This window comes from Alosa pseudoharengus, unplaced genomic scaffold (genome assembly GCF_046254945.1).
Source record: "Alosa pseudoharengus isolate Yale_2024_CS ecotype anadromous, Long Island Sound unplaced genomic scaffold, YU_APseudo_1.1 YU_APseudo_1.1_scf_12, whole genome shotgun sequence".
Lineage (NCBI taxonomy): Eukaryota > Metazoa > Chordata > Actinopteri > Clupeiformes > Clupeidae > Alosa > Alosa pseudoharengus.
In genome coordinates, this window is record NW_027468587.1 from 27732557 (window position 1) to 27748127 (window position 15571).

Genomic DNA, 15571 nt, shown 5'->3' on the forward strand with positions numbered 1-15571 from the left:
ACACTATTTGCAGATTAAAACTAGAGATGCACCGAGTTTATGAGATTTCTGAAACCCAGATTTTAAACCTCAGAAAACGGCTGGTCATCCAGTGCAATGAATTCCATGATCTTTCCAGTTATGCCTTTACTCTTTTCCTTGCTGAACAAAGCTAACAGAGGTCGCTGATTTGTGGATGTCCCAGTGCTAGTTTGACCTTGATGTTTACCTTTAGCCCCTGAGTGTTGGTGTAGTAATGTGTCCAAGCGGATGGTGAGACTCAAGTTGACGTAATTCTCTTTTTTTTGTTTATTATTATTATTATTAAGCTACCGCAGGTTTAGGCAACAGACAAAACAGAAAACATTAAACAAAAACACTGATCAAAACGAAAAACAAACATGGGACAATGCCCGCAATAACTAGGCCCGCCATAGTAACAATCGACACATACATACGTCCTCTCACGACAGAGGCGAACCCCGAATGAAACGCTCAATGACATTTTATACCATCGGTCCCACAGAGAATAATCAATCGCCTCTTTGACACATTCTTTTAAGCCATAAACTGCATTAGCGCACACACTACTCTATAACATTCATCACCCATGCGCTGCAATACCCTAAAACAACAAATAAAGAATAATTGTCCTAAACACCCCTGCCTAAATGAGCGCTTCCCTTACGGGAGCGCGCCCCGACCATTTAAATGAGTCCCACCTCCTACCCTCCTGTTTGCACCCCTGCACCCCGGAAGACAGGCATACCACAGGTAAGGTGAACATTTAATGCACAATACAACTACCCAAAACACAAAACAACTAACATACAGGCACAGTTGAAGCAATCTCGCTAAGATGTAAAAAGTGCGCACATGAAACCCCCACAACTGCCCCGACGCTATGCTTTGCATCAGACCATTTAGCGATACCATGACCGCATATGACATTTCAATATTCCTTTGCTTTTCCCATACATACAAAGTATACAGTACAATAGTCCGCACCAGTCCGTATCCGTATATAATGTCCAGTTTTTAACCCAAACTCCGGTCCCATTGTTCTAAAACTGGTGGGAATGCCCCAAGCCCAGTGACAGACGCGGTGCGCTCTGTCACAGTTGGCCTTTGCTAGCCTCGTCAAACTTCGCAAATTCAGCTGAGTGATGTTGTCTCAAGTGTCGGATCAAATTCGTTGTGCCAAAGGTTTTTGGTGTCGTCCCTCCACGCCCTACTTTTTCCTTGCATGAGTTGCATATTGCAAATTTGTTATCTTCACACACACTGAAGAATTTCCAAACAGCTGACAGTTAATTCGCGAGGTTTCCTGCATGTGTGTTCCGTGCGCACGTGTGATACTGATGTTGCGCGATGTTAATCATGCGGCGCCCGGGTGCATTTACAAAAAATCGGCATATGTCAGACTGACCGGCCGGTCTCCGGTCATGGTTGTTCACGTGAAAATCGTCCGATTCCGGTCACCAGCCAATAAATCAGTGCATCTCTAATTAGAACACTTAGCTTTAACCCTTAGAACCCTAAGCTGTTTTTAGGGCATTTTCACTACCTTTATTCATAAGGATTTATTCTGGTCATTGTAAGTGCCACACAGACATATTATATATTGTTTTTTTCAGCAGAGTCTAGGCTATCCAGATCTTCATGTATTAGTACTAGCATTGATTTTATTTTGATTTTTAAAGAATTAAAATATAAAAATCATATAAAAATTCTTATATGTTGACCTGTATCTCACCACAGCAAGCTCATAGCTCTACATGCATTTCATGTGTGTGTAGGGCAGACTGTCCTGAAACAGGCAATATAATTGCCATGTTGGAGGGATACTCTGGGGCTGAGCAATTTACAGAAATATGTGGTGTGTGATTTACGGAAATAAATGCAATTTTTTATTTAGCAATGAAAAATGACCATTCTGCGCTCCATATCTGTGACACGAACTGATCTGACCTGACTTGACCCAAGTTTGCCTGTTAGCATGTGTGACTATGGTGTATGCACACATGATGATTCTCAACTTTTTACTGCATTGCCATGAACAAAGTAAAGGCAAAAATGGTGTTTCTTTGTTGAACAAATTGGGATGCAATGTGAGCCTTGAATTGGATGCCATGCAGGAATTTGCTAGGATCTCAAAACTGGATTATGAACATGTCATAGAGAAACACACGATAGCGTTGGATTATAAACATGCTTTGCCACAAAAACAGACAAAAACGTGGGGTAAGTCCAGCTATATGAAGTTATTATTTTGCTGTCACTTCGTCTGTTTTATAACCCAGAAGGATGTATTTGGTATCAAATGATAGCTCTGTGTCTCCTCTTTCATCTAACATACGTGGCATATATATCCGATCACGGGTCCGCGAGTAATTACTCCGAGAGTAAAGGGTGTGCAGCGTTGGTTTGTGTACATGACGTTAATATTTTGCAGTCACTTCGTCTGTTTTTATAAGCCAGAAAGATCGATATCCATGGTACCAATGGATAGCCCTGTTTCTCCTCTTTCATCTGATATGCTTGCCATATCTGTGCGATCACGGGTTCGCGAGTAATTCAAACGAGAGTATTGGGTGCGCAGGTGAACGCAGAGAAGTAGAGACTGTAAATATGATGCAATTTGATTTAATTTCATGATTTTTTAAAATTTTCATACTTGATCGTACAGACAAGTGCGTAGTATCTTTGGAAAGCCCCACTTCTTCTCTGTCATGCAATAAAGGTTTTATCTCGTTGCGATGAACAGTCGCGGAGCAATGTAACAGAGAAGAAAGGGTGTGTTTTTTGACGCACTTTGCGTCAATCGGGTTCTAAGGGTTAAGGAAAGCACAGTTCAGACCAAAGATTGCGGCAGCAACTAGCCAACTTGAAATCCGCACCTTGCTGCCTAGAGCGTTCTAAATCGCCACCTTGCTGCCTAGAGCGTTCTAACACCAGGGGGGCCTGACTGCAGGGACCGCTTACAATATAGCACGGTTTAGCCAGCTTGCTGGTTAAGTACAGTAGCTGTCAAAGGTAACCAACAAACCTAACTAGCAAGCAGCCTGTGAAATGACATTTGTTTTTGTGATCTTGTTGTGAGCATGCGGTTTTTGACTGATGGTGTAACATTACAACCAGTGGTGTTCTAAGAAAACAAGATCATAGCCTAAGTAGTCCTGTCTCTCCTCTGATCAAAACAAGGTCATAGCCTAAGTAGTCCTCTGTCTCTCTGATCAAAACAAGGTCATCGCCTAAGTAGTCCTCTGTGTCTCTGATCAAAACAAGGTCATAGCCTAAGTAGTCTTCTGTCTCTCTTCTGATCAGAACTGTCTGTTGACTCAACTTCTTCTGTCACTGACTGACAAAACATCACAAAACCATGAGCTAAATACTGCAAGCCATTTGACAACCATTGTGTTCCAAGGAAGCTATGGAAATACTTCTGACATATGTGACATTTCTGTGACAGTTCTGAGAAACTAATTAATATCTGTGAGTATCTGACAGCTTCACTGTTGTTTCCTAGGCTACAGGTTTCCACTGAGATTTGCAGCCAAACATTAAAAATTATAATGGCAATTTTTACAACCCTGTCCATCAGAATGGTCAATGAGAAAGTCTAATGCAATCTCTGGCACACACACACACATACACACACATTAATGTCAATCTGCTGTTTTACCATTAGATTCCTAACATGATGAACTCAATTGGGTTATTCCATCACATGTCAAACATAGCTGATGCTTATTGTGTGTTTGTGTGTGTGTGTGTTTGTGTGTGTGTGTGTGTGTGTGTGTGCGTGTGTGCGCGCAGGCAGAGGAGCCAGACCTGATGGAGGTTCTGAAGAAGAAGGAGGAAATCACTGGAACCAGGAAGGCCCTGTTCAAGTCCATCAGCGCAGAGCAGAGAGAATATGTATGTGTGTCTGTGTGTCTGTCTGTGTGTGTCCGCGTATATATGTGTGTGTGTGTCCGCGTATATATGTGTCTGTGCGTGAGTGTTTGTGTATCTTTAATGAAAAATCCTGTTTGATAATCGAAACTGGTGGTGTAAAATCCAAACGAAACAAAAACGAGATGGGTCCAAGTCTGCCGGACTCACAAAGGAAAATCAGGTAGTCACCTGTCCACTCCCCTCATTCACCTGCCCACTCCCCTCATTCACCTGCTCACTCACCTGCTCACTCACCTGCTCACTCACCTGTCCACTCACCTGCTCACTCACCTGTCCATTTACCTGCCCACTCACCTCATTCACCTGCCCACTCACCTGTCCACTCACATGCCTATTCACATGCCCATTAACCTGTCCACTCACCTGCTCACTCACCTCATTCACCTGACCACTCACCTGCCCACTCACCTCATTCACCTGCCCACTCACCACAGGCCGTCTGTCTTTCCCAAAGGCCTGAACCTAATTGTGAGCCACGAAGGAGAGGAGGGGTGTTTAATTTAACCAATTAGCCACAGGGAGTGACTGAGTCAGTGCTTTCCCTACCGTGTGACGCCCTCTTCAGATGCATTTGTTAGGATAGATTAGGCAGAGATGTATGAGAGGATTTATTGGCCATGTTTCGTACACAATAACAAGCAGGATGGCTACATTTTCAAAAACAATTAAAGAGCTTTGCTGGGAAATGGGATCAATTAAAGAGTAGTACTGTTACATGGGATCAATTAAAGAGCAGTGCTGGGAAATGGGAGCAAGTAAAGAGCAGTGCTGTGACATGGGATCAATTAAAGAGCAGTGCTGGGAAATGGGAACAATTAAAGAGCTTTGCTGGGAAATGGGAACAATTAAAGAGTAGTGCTGTGACATGGGATCAATTAAAGAGCAGTGCTGGGAAATGGGATCAATTAAAGAGCAGTGCTGGGAAATGGGATCAATTAAAGAGTAGTGCTGTTACATGGGATCAATTAAAGAGTAGTGCTGGGAAATAAGAGCAGTGCTGCGACATGGGAACGTTTCCACATAGTCCTTCTCAATGGTTTTGTGTGTGTGTGTGTGTGTGTGGTTTTTCTGGTCAGTGTATGTGTGAACCGGTGTATCTGTGTGAGCATGGTTTCTATTGTTTGTTTGTGTGCGTGTAGGACACATATGTTCGTATGCATACATCTGTTTTTGTGTGTGTTTGTTTGTGTGTGCAGGAGAAGCTTGTTGCTCTGACAAAGAGTTTCCCTGAGCTTCCTCTTCTCCACCCAGATGCAGACATCCTCACCTACATGGTGAGTATCACACCAGGGTGTGTGTGTGTGTAGAGGTCCAGTGGTGTGTTGTTGAAGTCTCTGGACAGGGACATGCTGGAAGTTGCTGTAACTGTGTGTGTGTGTGTGTGTGTAGAGGTCTGGTGGTGTGTTATTGAAGTCTCTGGACAGAGACATGCTGGACACTGAACCCTTAAGGGAGCTCAGTGGGAGGAGACCACTGCTCTGTTCGGAGTTCCTGGGACAAAGAGTCATTCTGAAGGTGAGATACTCACTCACTCAATCACTCACTTACTGCATATAACAAGTCTTCAGCCCCATGCTAAAGTTGACTAAAAAGAGGAATAAAAAAAATCATCTTTGAAATGGATCTTAATGCCCTAAAAAATCCAACCTTTAAGGACACCAATTTTCTTTGTGAATGAATAATGTATCGTAAATAAATAAATGTTCTTCATTAAAATACAGGGTGCATAAGTGTTCATACCCCTATGTTGAATTCCCATAGAGGCAGGCAGTTTTTTTAAAGTTTTTTTTAAAGGCCCGTTATTTCATGGATCCAGGGTACTATACATCCTAATAAAGTTCCTTTGGCCATTGGAATTAAAATAACCCCAGACCAAGGCAGATAGTTTAATGAATGTTGATAGTCCAAAAGTTGAATGTAGATAGTTTAATAGTTGCTGATAGACAGTTAAATGGATGTTGATAGGCTGATGGTTTAATAGAAGTTGATACACGTAGTTTGATGAATCTTGATGGTTTAAAAGTAGATAGTTTAAAAGTTGAATGTAGATAGTTTAATTGATGTTGATAGTCAGAAAGTTTAGATAGATAGATAGATAGATAGATAGATAGATAGATACTTTATTGATCCCCAGGGGAAATTCAAGAAATTTCCCCTGAAGTTTAATGGAAGTTGATAGACAGATTGTTTAATGGATGTTGATGGATAGTTTAATGGGTGGTTGAGTAAATGGTTTGAAGAAGATGGATGGATAGAAAGTTGGATGGAAGGTACCTTATTGAGGATTCACTATTCCTTATTGTTCCCATAACACCCAGAATAGAGATATTAACGCCGCCATTTTGGGAGTCAAAAAATAGCGGAGTCTGATATCGATACATCTGCGATTGAATCCAAGTTTGCTTCATTGAGTATTTTAAATAACCTGGTGCAAGGTGATCAACATCCTAGACCTCAAGTAAGATACTGTGACACTAACTTTTTAGTTAACACCACGTCTCGATACACGCATGACCATTAAAGCTTAAGAGTTTGAAGGTTATTTTCTTGTTGAACTAACGCAGTCTACTCAGTCCTAAATAGTGCTAGGCCTACTGTTCCGCAGGCTACATAACCACATCATTGAACATGACAGGCAGTAGCCTACAGGAATAAACAAAATATGTGCCTAAGTGCCTGGAAGAGTTGCATCCAAAGCTGGCAGCGCCTAGGCTCCGGATCCTTCAAGCAAACTGTTCCGTGTTGTCTGCAGCTGTCTGCGTCTGCAGCTAACGTAGGCCTGTCAACGGGAGCTAGCCTACTCTGATTTTCAAGTGAAATCTGGATAACTATTTTTTTCGTTTGGCAAAAATGATGTATTGACTAAGCTACCATCATGAACTGGCTTTTTAGTTTGCACTAGGGTTCATAGTAGCCTAGCCTAATTTAGCCCACTATGTTTTTATAAATGACACAGGCTATCTAACTAATCTTACATCAAACTTGGATTAAACTCTGAAAGACAATATGCATGAAGTTTACTGGATATCTGAGGGAGTTTCTGCATGGACAACTAGAAAGCACAGAGAGAAGAAACGTCCGCTTGTGAACGTCAGCTCAGGGCTAGCTTTCAGGCAAGGTAAGAACCTCAATAAGATTTTTAGGGCAAGGGCAGGCTATTGTTATCCAGTTGTTGTCATCAATTGCCTTTAAATCAGTCTATATCAGTCTATATCAACTAGAAAAAGAAACAAAAAATTTCCCCAATCAGGAAATAATACTTTTTAATTTGGGGCCATCACCAATGCATAGCCTGGTGTGAGCACTCAATGTGTGTGCGTCCCTGCGCAAGTGAAACTTACACTGGATATAACGTGGGCTAGAAGCAACGATATGACAACAACAACAAACGACTTGGATTCCTGTAACTAACCATGGAAACAGCATAGAGACTGCCTAATCTTAGATGGTATGCAACACACTTCATATTTCCATTGCATACGTTTGCAATGGAAATATCCATTGCATACGGTAGACTTCAAAAGTTTTTGAATTTGATCTTACAGTTCTGTCATTAGGCTATTATGTGTCTCTACATTTACTCAATTTGCCAAATGAAAGTCAAAATCTCTTTGACGTCCAAATAAAAGAAAATGTTGCTGCTGTTGCTACGATATAGGCTACTGTTACAATAAATCGCGACTTTAGCCTAACAGACAACAGTGTAATTTCGTGGTGTTTCGAGGTATCACTGGGTTAATGCATATGCCTAAACTAGGTTAGCCTAATTAAACTATAGGCTACTATATTAAACAAGCCTATGAGGAACATTTAGAAACCCAGACATTTTCTAAAAGTACGCCTCCTGCCAGGAAGACAGGGGGATGTTCACTTTTGCAACATAGGCAGCCACATTTTTCCTTGTGCCCTGTCATTGTAATACATTTTAAGCATGTTGTTTGACAGGCTTTCTATCACTGTATATTCAGAATAGTGACAAAATTGTGGTAGCCTAGTGACGAAATTGCTGCTGCAATCGCCTTATCTAATGCTATATGAGATTTTACACTAGGTTACTCCTAATGGAATGAGACACCTATGCGCACCACGTTGGCTATACGTTGAGGAGTACGGTCACAAATATGTGATCAGATGCAGCTGGGCCCCTGGGAGTACGATCACAAATAGGTGATTAGAACATTTTCGAAAAAGGTTCTATAACATGACGCAACAATTACCCTCAGGGACTTTTCTGCCATTACTGTATTTTCCGGACTATAAGTCGCACTTTTTTTCATAGTTTGGCTGGTCCTGCGACTTATATTCAGGTGCGACTTATATATGAAAAAAATGATATAATTGAACATGTTTTTTAAATGTTAATTTATATTAACTGACATGAACCCTACATGAAACATTATCATCTACAGCCTTGAGAGAGCGCTCTCAAATGCACAAGTCGTGAAACACACGTGCATACTTCAATCCTCAAATTACTGCCGGGATTCTATTTATAGCTGGGCCTCAGATTCGGACAAATAAAAGCCAGTATAATTTTGTCTCAATTTAACTTTTTTAAAACAATTTAACTACAATTTAGCTCTTGTTAATAATTTATATTGTTGGTTGATTTAATATTGTTGCCAACGAAGTCATTGTCCTACACCATGAGTCTCCAACACATTGCTCTCAAGCTACCAGTAGCACGCAGCCCCAGGTTAACCTACATTTAAACACAATTGTTGCTGCCAGGCATCAGCCTACGAATTTTATAAAAAAGTAAATCATGCATAATTTAAAAAATAACTAAATTTAGGCTATCTTAGACCTCTTTACCTATACAGAATAAGGTTTCCCTTGCAGCACAGCACACGTTCCATGAATGAATGAATGAAAGCGGATGCCTTATCTCGCAATAAGCGGATGGACATCCCGACACTATTTCATACATGAAACTTAATAGTGACCCAATGCCATTGATAGCCTACCAGTATGCTGCTCCAAACGAAAAGTATAGGCCTATGTCTCACAGTAAAACGCATGAAATGAAGGCCTATAGCTGACTCGAATAGGCTACAAGCCATGGTCCAAATAAAGGTGCTGTGCTTTGCCCAGCCATAAATTCAGGATTCACGATAGTCTGTCCCCTAAACATTCCTCACCCGTTATCTGGACATGCATGAAAACATTTGAAAACAAAACTCACTGCCATGTAATATTTGATCGCTGTTTTGCTACTAATTATCTTTCACGTGAATACGCACAGAAAGTGAAAGTAGGCCTACTATGCGCTCCGTGTCTGTAGCTGTCTGTTCACGTCAGCAATCGATTATAACGTTCCTTAAATGGAGAACACATCCTGATCGCTAAACGTTTGTTTTCCTTTCCTGTCGATAGCGGTTGATGTAGAAGCACGTAATAGGCTATAATAATTTGAACTTAGCGTAGACAAATCCTGCTGAGAGAGAGAGAGAGAGCAAAGAGAGAGAGGCACCCCCAAAGTGGTCCTGCGCACGCGTGCGCGTGTGTGTGTGTCTGCATGGAGTTCAATTGAAGTCAGAGTTGGTCCGCTTTCAGGCCGCTCCATTATTATGACCGCCGCGCAGCGAAGCGGTCATATAGGTTTAGTCAGAATTTTTTTTTTCTTTTTTTTTTTTTTCGCATGTCCAAATTTCCGTCAATGATTCCCGGGACACTGAAAGACCGGGGTAGACGAAACTTGGTGGGCATGTAACCCCATATGGATAGCATGGAACCATCGTTTTTCGTTTTGATCTGTAGCCCCCCCGCTGGACTGCACCCCCGAAAGGAGGGTAGGGCAGACACAGTTCTCTGTGAATATCTTGAGAACTGTAGGGACTAGGATGACCATTTTTTTCCGTATGTTTGCCTCCAGGGGTCATGTTAACCCATTTCATGTGCACACATGTGCACAAACAGATATACACACACACATACATTCACAGTAATCATACGTATGACACATACTCACACAGTAGACATATGTACGCTTGCATGCACAGGCACATACGCAAGCACACACACACACACACACACCCACACACATAACATAAACATGTACATGCACACATGCACACAATTCAAGAATTTCTCAGAATTATGAACAGGCAAGATGGAGGTGGGGTTGTATAAAATAAATTTTACATGTGAAATCTATGAACTAATCATGTTTTGGTACTTGTTGTCTAGCAGATATCAGTGAGAATTGAGTGTGGATAATGCAATTTAGTGAGACAGTTAGAATCATATAGGCCTTTCAGCGTGATTTATTTTTGTTGAAAAAATGTGCTGGACTGGGCGGCGGTCATATTTTGTACCGCTCTGTGGTACATCTAGTTAGATTAACGTCAGACGGTGCTGTAAAATGTGTGGGAATTTCTCGCATTATGATGGCTAGCGTTGCGGGACTTTTATTAGTATGCTCAATACTTAGTAATAATTTATGCGCAATCCCGCGCTGAAATTTAGGCCCTGGTTTTAAATGCGCATCTTTTTTTCTCTCGCTCTCTCGGCGAGCATTTGTTCTGCTGCCAGCTTGTGCCAATATGATATCGTCCAAAATGCTTGATTGCATTGCATTCTCCACATTTTTAGCTAAAATGTAATGTACCACATCAGCATTTTTGTTCAGTGAATCTTTTGTAAATTGCTTTACAATAGCGTCGGGCACTTGTCAGCAGCCTTCGGCTTGCCTCTTTCCACTATTCACTCCTTCGTCTTCAAGATTCCCTGTAGAATTCTCAATATTTTTGGCCTCAATGTGTTCAGTTACATAGTCTGTCTGTTCTTAATAAATTTCTAAATATCACCTGCTTGCTGCAGCTTCGGTCTGCACGTCCTTTGAAAACCGCATATTTTTCTCTCTCGAGCATTTAATCTGCTGCCGGCTTGTCTCTCTACATCGTCCAAAATGCTTGATTGCATTGCATTCTCCACATTTTTAGCTAAATTTTCATGTACCATATAAGAATTTTTGTTCAGTGAATCTTTTGTAAATTGCTTTACAATTACCGTCGGGCCTATATGCCTATATGCCTATTGCCTGGCTTGCCTCAGCTTCGGTCACGTCCTTTTAAAACCGTCTTTTTCTCTATCGTGAGCATTTAATCTGCTGCCAGCTTGTGACTCCACATCGCCCAAAATGCTTGATTGCATTGCATTCTCCACATTTTTAGCAAAAATGTCATGTATCATATCAGCATTTTTGTTCAGTGAATCTTTTGTAAATTGCTTTACAATTACCGTCGGGACTATAGGCCTATCGCCTGGCTTGCTTCAGTCAGTCTAAAACTGCATCTTTTTCTCTCTTGTGAGCATTTAATCTGCTGCCAGCCTGTGACTCCACATCGCCCAAAATGCTTGATTGCATTGTATTCTCCACATTTTAGATACATTTTGGTGTACCACATGGTATTTTCTTTCAGTGAATCTTTTGCTTTGCAATGACCTTCCTGCCCTCCTCTGGCTGCCTTCACTCCTTCGTCTTCATTAACATTAATCTTTTTGGCCTCAATAATCCAGTTACATAGTCTCTGTTTTTGGTTTTGGATTTTGTGAAATACATTTATAAATAAATGCGACTTATAGTCCGGTGCGACTTACATATGTTTTTTTCCTGTTCATGACGCATTTTTTGACTAATGCGACTTATACTCAGGAGCGACTTATAGTCCGGAAAATACGGTAAATAATTTTAAGAACACTGAAACTATAGAACGTTCGCGTAGAATTCTTGAAGGGGCCAGGAAAATAATTCACTCTCTGGGGAACGGCATTGTCTTAAAGAATTCACTCCTCAACAGGTTAAAATGAAATTGGTTGGAAAATAAAGACTTGAAGACTTAACTTTAGCCTAATTGAGACTTCTAAGCTTGGACACTAACCTTGGAGTTAAGTTACAATATGCTTAGTTGACTCCCAAAATGGCAAACACTAGAATTCTTGTGTCTGTGACATCAGCTAGGAATCCTCAATATCCTTTTAGAATGAAGAGAGGTGGCCGTTTAATTGTCCCTTTATGGTGTCATAATGCTAATGCAAAGTGGGAAAAATAAGCTTGTTTTTTGTTAATATCTCAAAAAGCATAAAGTTTACAAAAATGAAAAGTACATTGCTAAAGTGTCCTTTTCAAGATCTAGTTCTAGTTAAAAGGTTGATCTAGTAGATCTAGTTTCTACGTTAAAAGGTTGAAGCTGAATTAGACGCAGAAATTTGGTGGGAAGAATAAAGGCTTACACACACGGTTGGCGACGCGACAGCAATTTATGGCAGGCAGCCGGCAAAATTTAATAGAATCTACTGAAGTGAGTGGGGCAACACACACGGCAAAGTGGAATAGAATCTACTGAAGTGAGTGGGGCAACACACACGGCAAAGTGGAATAGAATCTACTGAAGTGAGTGGGGCAACACGCACGGCAAAGTGGAATAGAATCTACTGAAGTGAGTGGGGCAACACACACGGCAAGTGGAACGATGGGGAAACCGTCGCATCGCTCTAAACGGCCCCTTTCTATTTTTCAGGGAGATCTTGATATGTCATAATAGAAAACAGCTGTATGGTCAGTGTATCTCCACTGAATCGATGGGTAGGCGCCAGTAGTGTGTGTAGTAAAACGATTAACAGAATTCCACCGTCGTGTTTGACTGTCGCATCGCCGGCCGTGTGTGGCAACCTTATTAATAATAATAATAATAATAAATAATAATAATAATAATAATAATAAATAAAAGACTTCGGATAACAAAACAGTGCATTTTCATGCGTTGTAATAATAAGACTTCGGATAACAAAAGATGTTCATGCACTGTAATTAATTAATGGTGCAGCCTGTGACTCTGGTTAATTGTGACTCATCTGTTTTTTAAATTAATGTTGTCCTCTGTGTGAAAGACGGTCACACTCAACAGTCATCCTCAACAAGAGCAGCTGATGGTCTCCATCACCTGTTTTAAATGTGTTATTCATAGTGTAGAGAATACTGAGCTGAATATTTACTCTTTCTTTCTTTCTTTCTTTCTTTCTTTCTTTCTTTCTTTCTTTCTTTCTTTCTTTCTTTCTTTCTTTCTTTCTTTCTTTCTTTCTTTCTTTCTTTCTTTCTTTCTTTCTTTCTTTCTTTCTCCCCTTCGCTCTCTCGTATTAATGTGCTTATCTGTTAATGTCCAAGTGTTTGTCAGCTGACACATGCATGCTGTGTGTGTGTGTGAACACTTGAGTGTGTCTTAATAGATAATGAACATATGTTTGTTAGTAGATAATGTAACTCTAAGCTCTAGTTCGAAAATTCAATTTCTTCAACACAGACGTAATGAATAGAGGAGCTTTATTAAGGGGCCTGTGTGTGTGTGCATGTCTGCGTGTGTGCGTGTGTGTGTGTCCAGGGATACTGTGTGGAAGCGGATGCCGAGGAGAAGGTTCTTGCCAGAGCGACGCTGTTTGGTCAGACTCAGAAGAACTGCCCCCACCTCCTCCCCCTATTAGGACTCTTCTACGGGAAGGTACACACACAAACACACACCAGGGGTGGAATTCTTCCATTTTTAAACGGAATTCTGTTTTTTTTCCAACTTGAAAATGAGACCCACACAATTCGTATAGATTCGAAAGTTTTTTTAGGGGGGGGTGGGAAGGGGGGTCCTGTCGGTCAGATGTAGGCTATATTCCTGTATAACACAGGCCATTGTTATAACAGGCCGCTGACAATGACGACGATGACATCTTTCCGAATATCACGCCGCAAGTAGTGTATTACGTTTACTAGTGGATTTCATTGAAAGTGAAAGTAGACGGGGCGGGTTGAACAGCTGCGTTCTGAAGAATGCTTGATTCAAGTTCAGTGTGTGTGTGACGAACTAGTTTCAAGTTTCTCAGCAGAAGCCATGAAACGGTAAAGGTCAACAAATTGATTTAAAAAGACATCATGTATGAAGGTTTTTTTTTTCTCGTTTTGGCTTTGCATCGGGTTCGCTGTCAGGATTTTCCGATCTCGTGATGCTGATATTGTGATGTAAATATATACGGTAGCCAACACTATAGTACACTAAAGTTCTCGAACCATCGGGGGTGGGGGTTTGCGGGGTGGGATGGGGGGGTGTTGTCACTCCGTGCTTCGTATATTTTCCTTTTTTTTTTACCTTTGCCAATCTCACCCCTGCACACAAACACACACACACACACACACACACAACCAGCTTGTTAAATCTTACAAAGCATGGCCACGGAAGGTGTTTCTAACTAGTTTCATTAACATGCTTAAAATCCCTAACCTGACTCCGCCAGATGGATTTGCTCTGCATATCCATCTGGGAACTTTTCATTGAAGAACTTTTGGGAAGGGGCGGAAATACTGGTTAGCTGATTGGATTAACCATCTGTCTTATCGACGGGCCAAATCAACCAATTAGATGAACAAAGTGTTCTTCTAATGCCTTCGTTTAACATACAATTAAGTTAGGTAACGTAACTAACGTTAAGATGTTTTAACTTACCATTTGTATGTGACATGAACCTAATCAACGACAATTCCCATCAAGTTTTCACGGTAGGCCCGACACTTCTGAAGAAAGTATATTCCTCCATTATGAACTGGAATCGGCCGTGGAGGATGTCTGTGTCGTTCATTCCTCCCAGCTGCATGGCTGATACTCATAGCTTCACAGCTTACCCAAGAATACTTTATTATATAATAGCTACGCTCATCTCATCTGTGGATGCCGTCATGTTGTTCGTTGCGTCACACCTCAACCCGCCTCAAAGCCAACGCTGATTGGACGTTCGTTTGGTGAACTGCTCCAAATTCTCTTTAACGAAAAGTTGCCAGACTGATCTGCGAGTGAAACCTTGAAAGCTCGCGAGATCAGGATGGTCTCACGAGGCTATAAAATCCCAATCCATGAATGTGTTTTTTAATTAACCATACAATGATGACTACTCACTCGCTCGCTCACACACACACTTGCATATATATCTGTTCTACATCTAGTTGCCATGCAGAGGGTGTTTATGTCATTTCTGTGTGTGTGTGTGTGTGTGTGTGTTCCCAGAATGATCCCTTGGCCTATGTGATGGTCCCTTATCTCCCTAACAGCAGTCTGAGGATGGTGCAGAAGAGGAGTCCTCTCACTAGCTCTGTAAGCTTCAGCAGCCACATGCGCGCGCGCGCGCACACACACACACACACACACACACACACACACACACACACACACACACACACACACACACACACACACACACAAATCTTACAAAACATAGCCACGGAAGGTGTTCTAACTAGTTTGCTTAATTAACCATCATGGCTACCGTAAGTGTCCTAACGTGCGAGGATATTGTTACTCCTCCCCCTTGTGTGTTCATCAGGAGGTGGTCATGGCGATGAGGGGTGTGGCTCTTGGACTTGGGGCGCTGCATTCTGCTGGTATTACCCATGGTGCCCTGCACCCTGGCAATGTGTTCGTCACCAATCGAGAGCAGGGCATTGTGGGAGATTACGATCTCACAAAGACAGCAGTGAGTCTGTAGTCTGTGACACACACACAGGTCGTTCCATGTATATATGTTTGTGTGTGGTTTAGGTGTTTTAGGAGCACAACTGTGTAAGTATTTTGTGTTTAGATATACTGTTGTGTGTGTG

The 15571-nt window shown here is 41.5% G+C and overlaps 1 protein-coding gene across 1 annotated transcript in view; it reads left to right on the forward strand.

Moving 5' to 3' along the window:
- The window catches only part of stk31 (serine/threonine kinase 31), a 38020-nt gene that overhangs the window by 19383 nt on the left and 3066 nt on the right, over nt 1–15571 (forward strand). Inside the window, exons 13-18 of the mRNA XM_076281267.1 lie at nt 3799–3900; nt 5136–5213; nt 5329–5454; nt 13320–13436; nt 14982–15068; nt 15298–15447. Of these exons, the coding sequence (XP_076137382.1) occupies nt 3799–3900; nt 5136–5213; nt 5329–5454; nt 13320–13436; nt 14982–15068; nt 15298–15447 (660 nt within the window). The remainder of the gene's footprint in view (nt 1–3798; nt 3901–5135; nt 5214–5328; nt 5455–13319; nt 13437–14981; nt 15069–15297; nt 15448–15571) is intronic.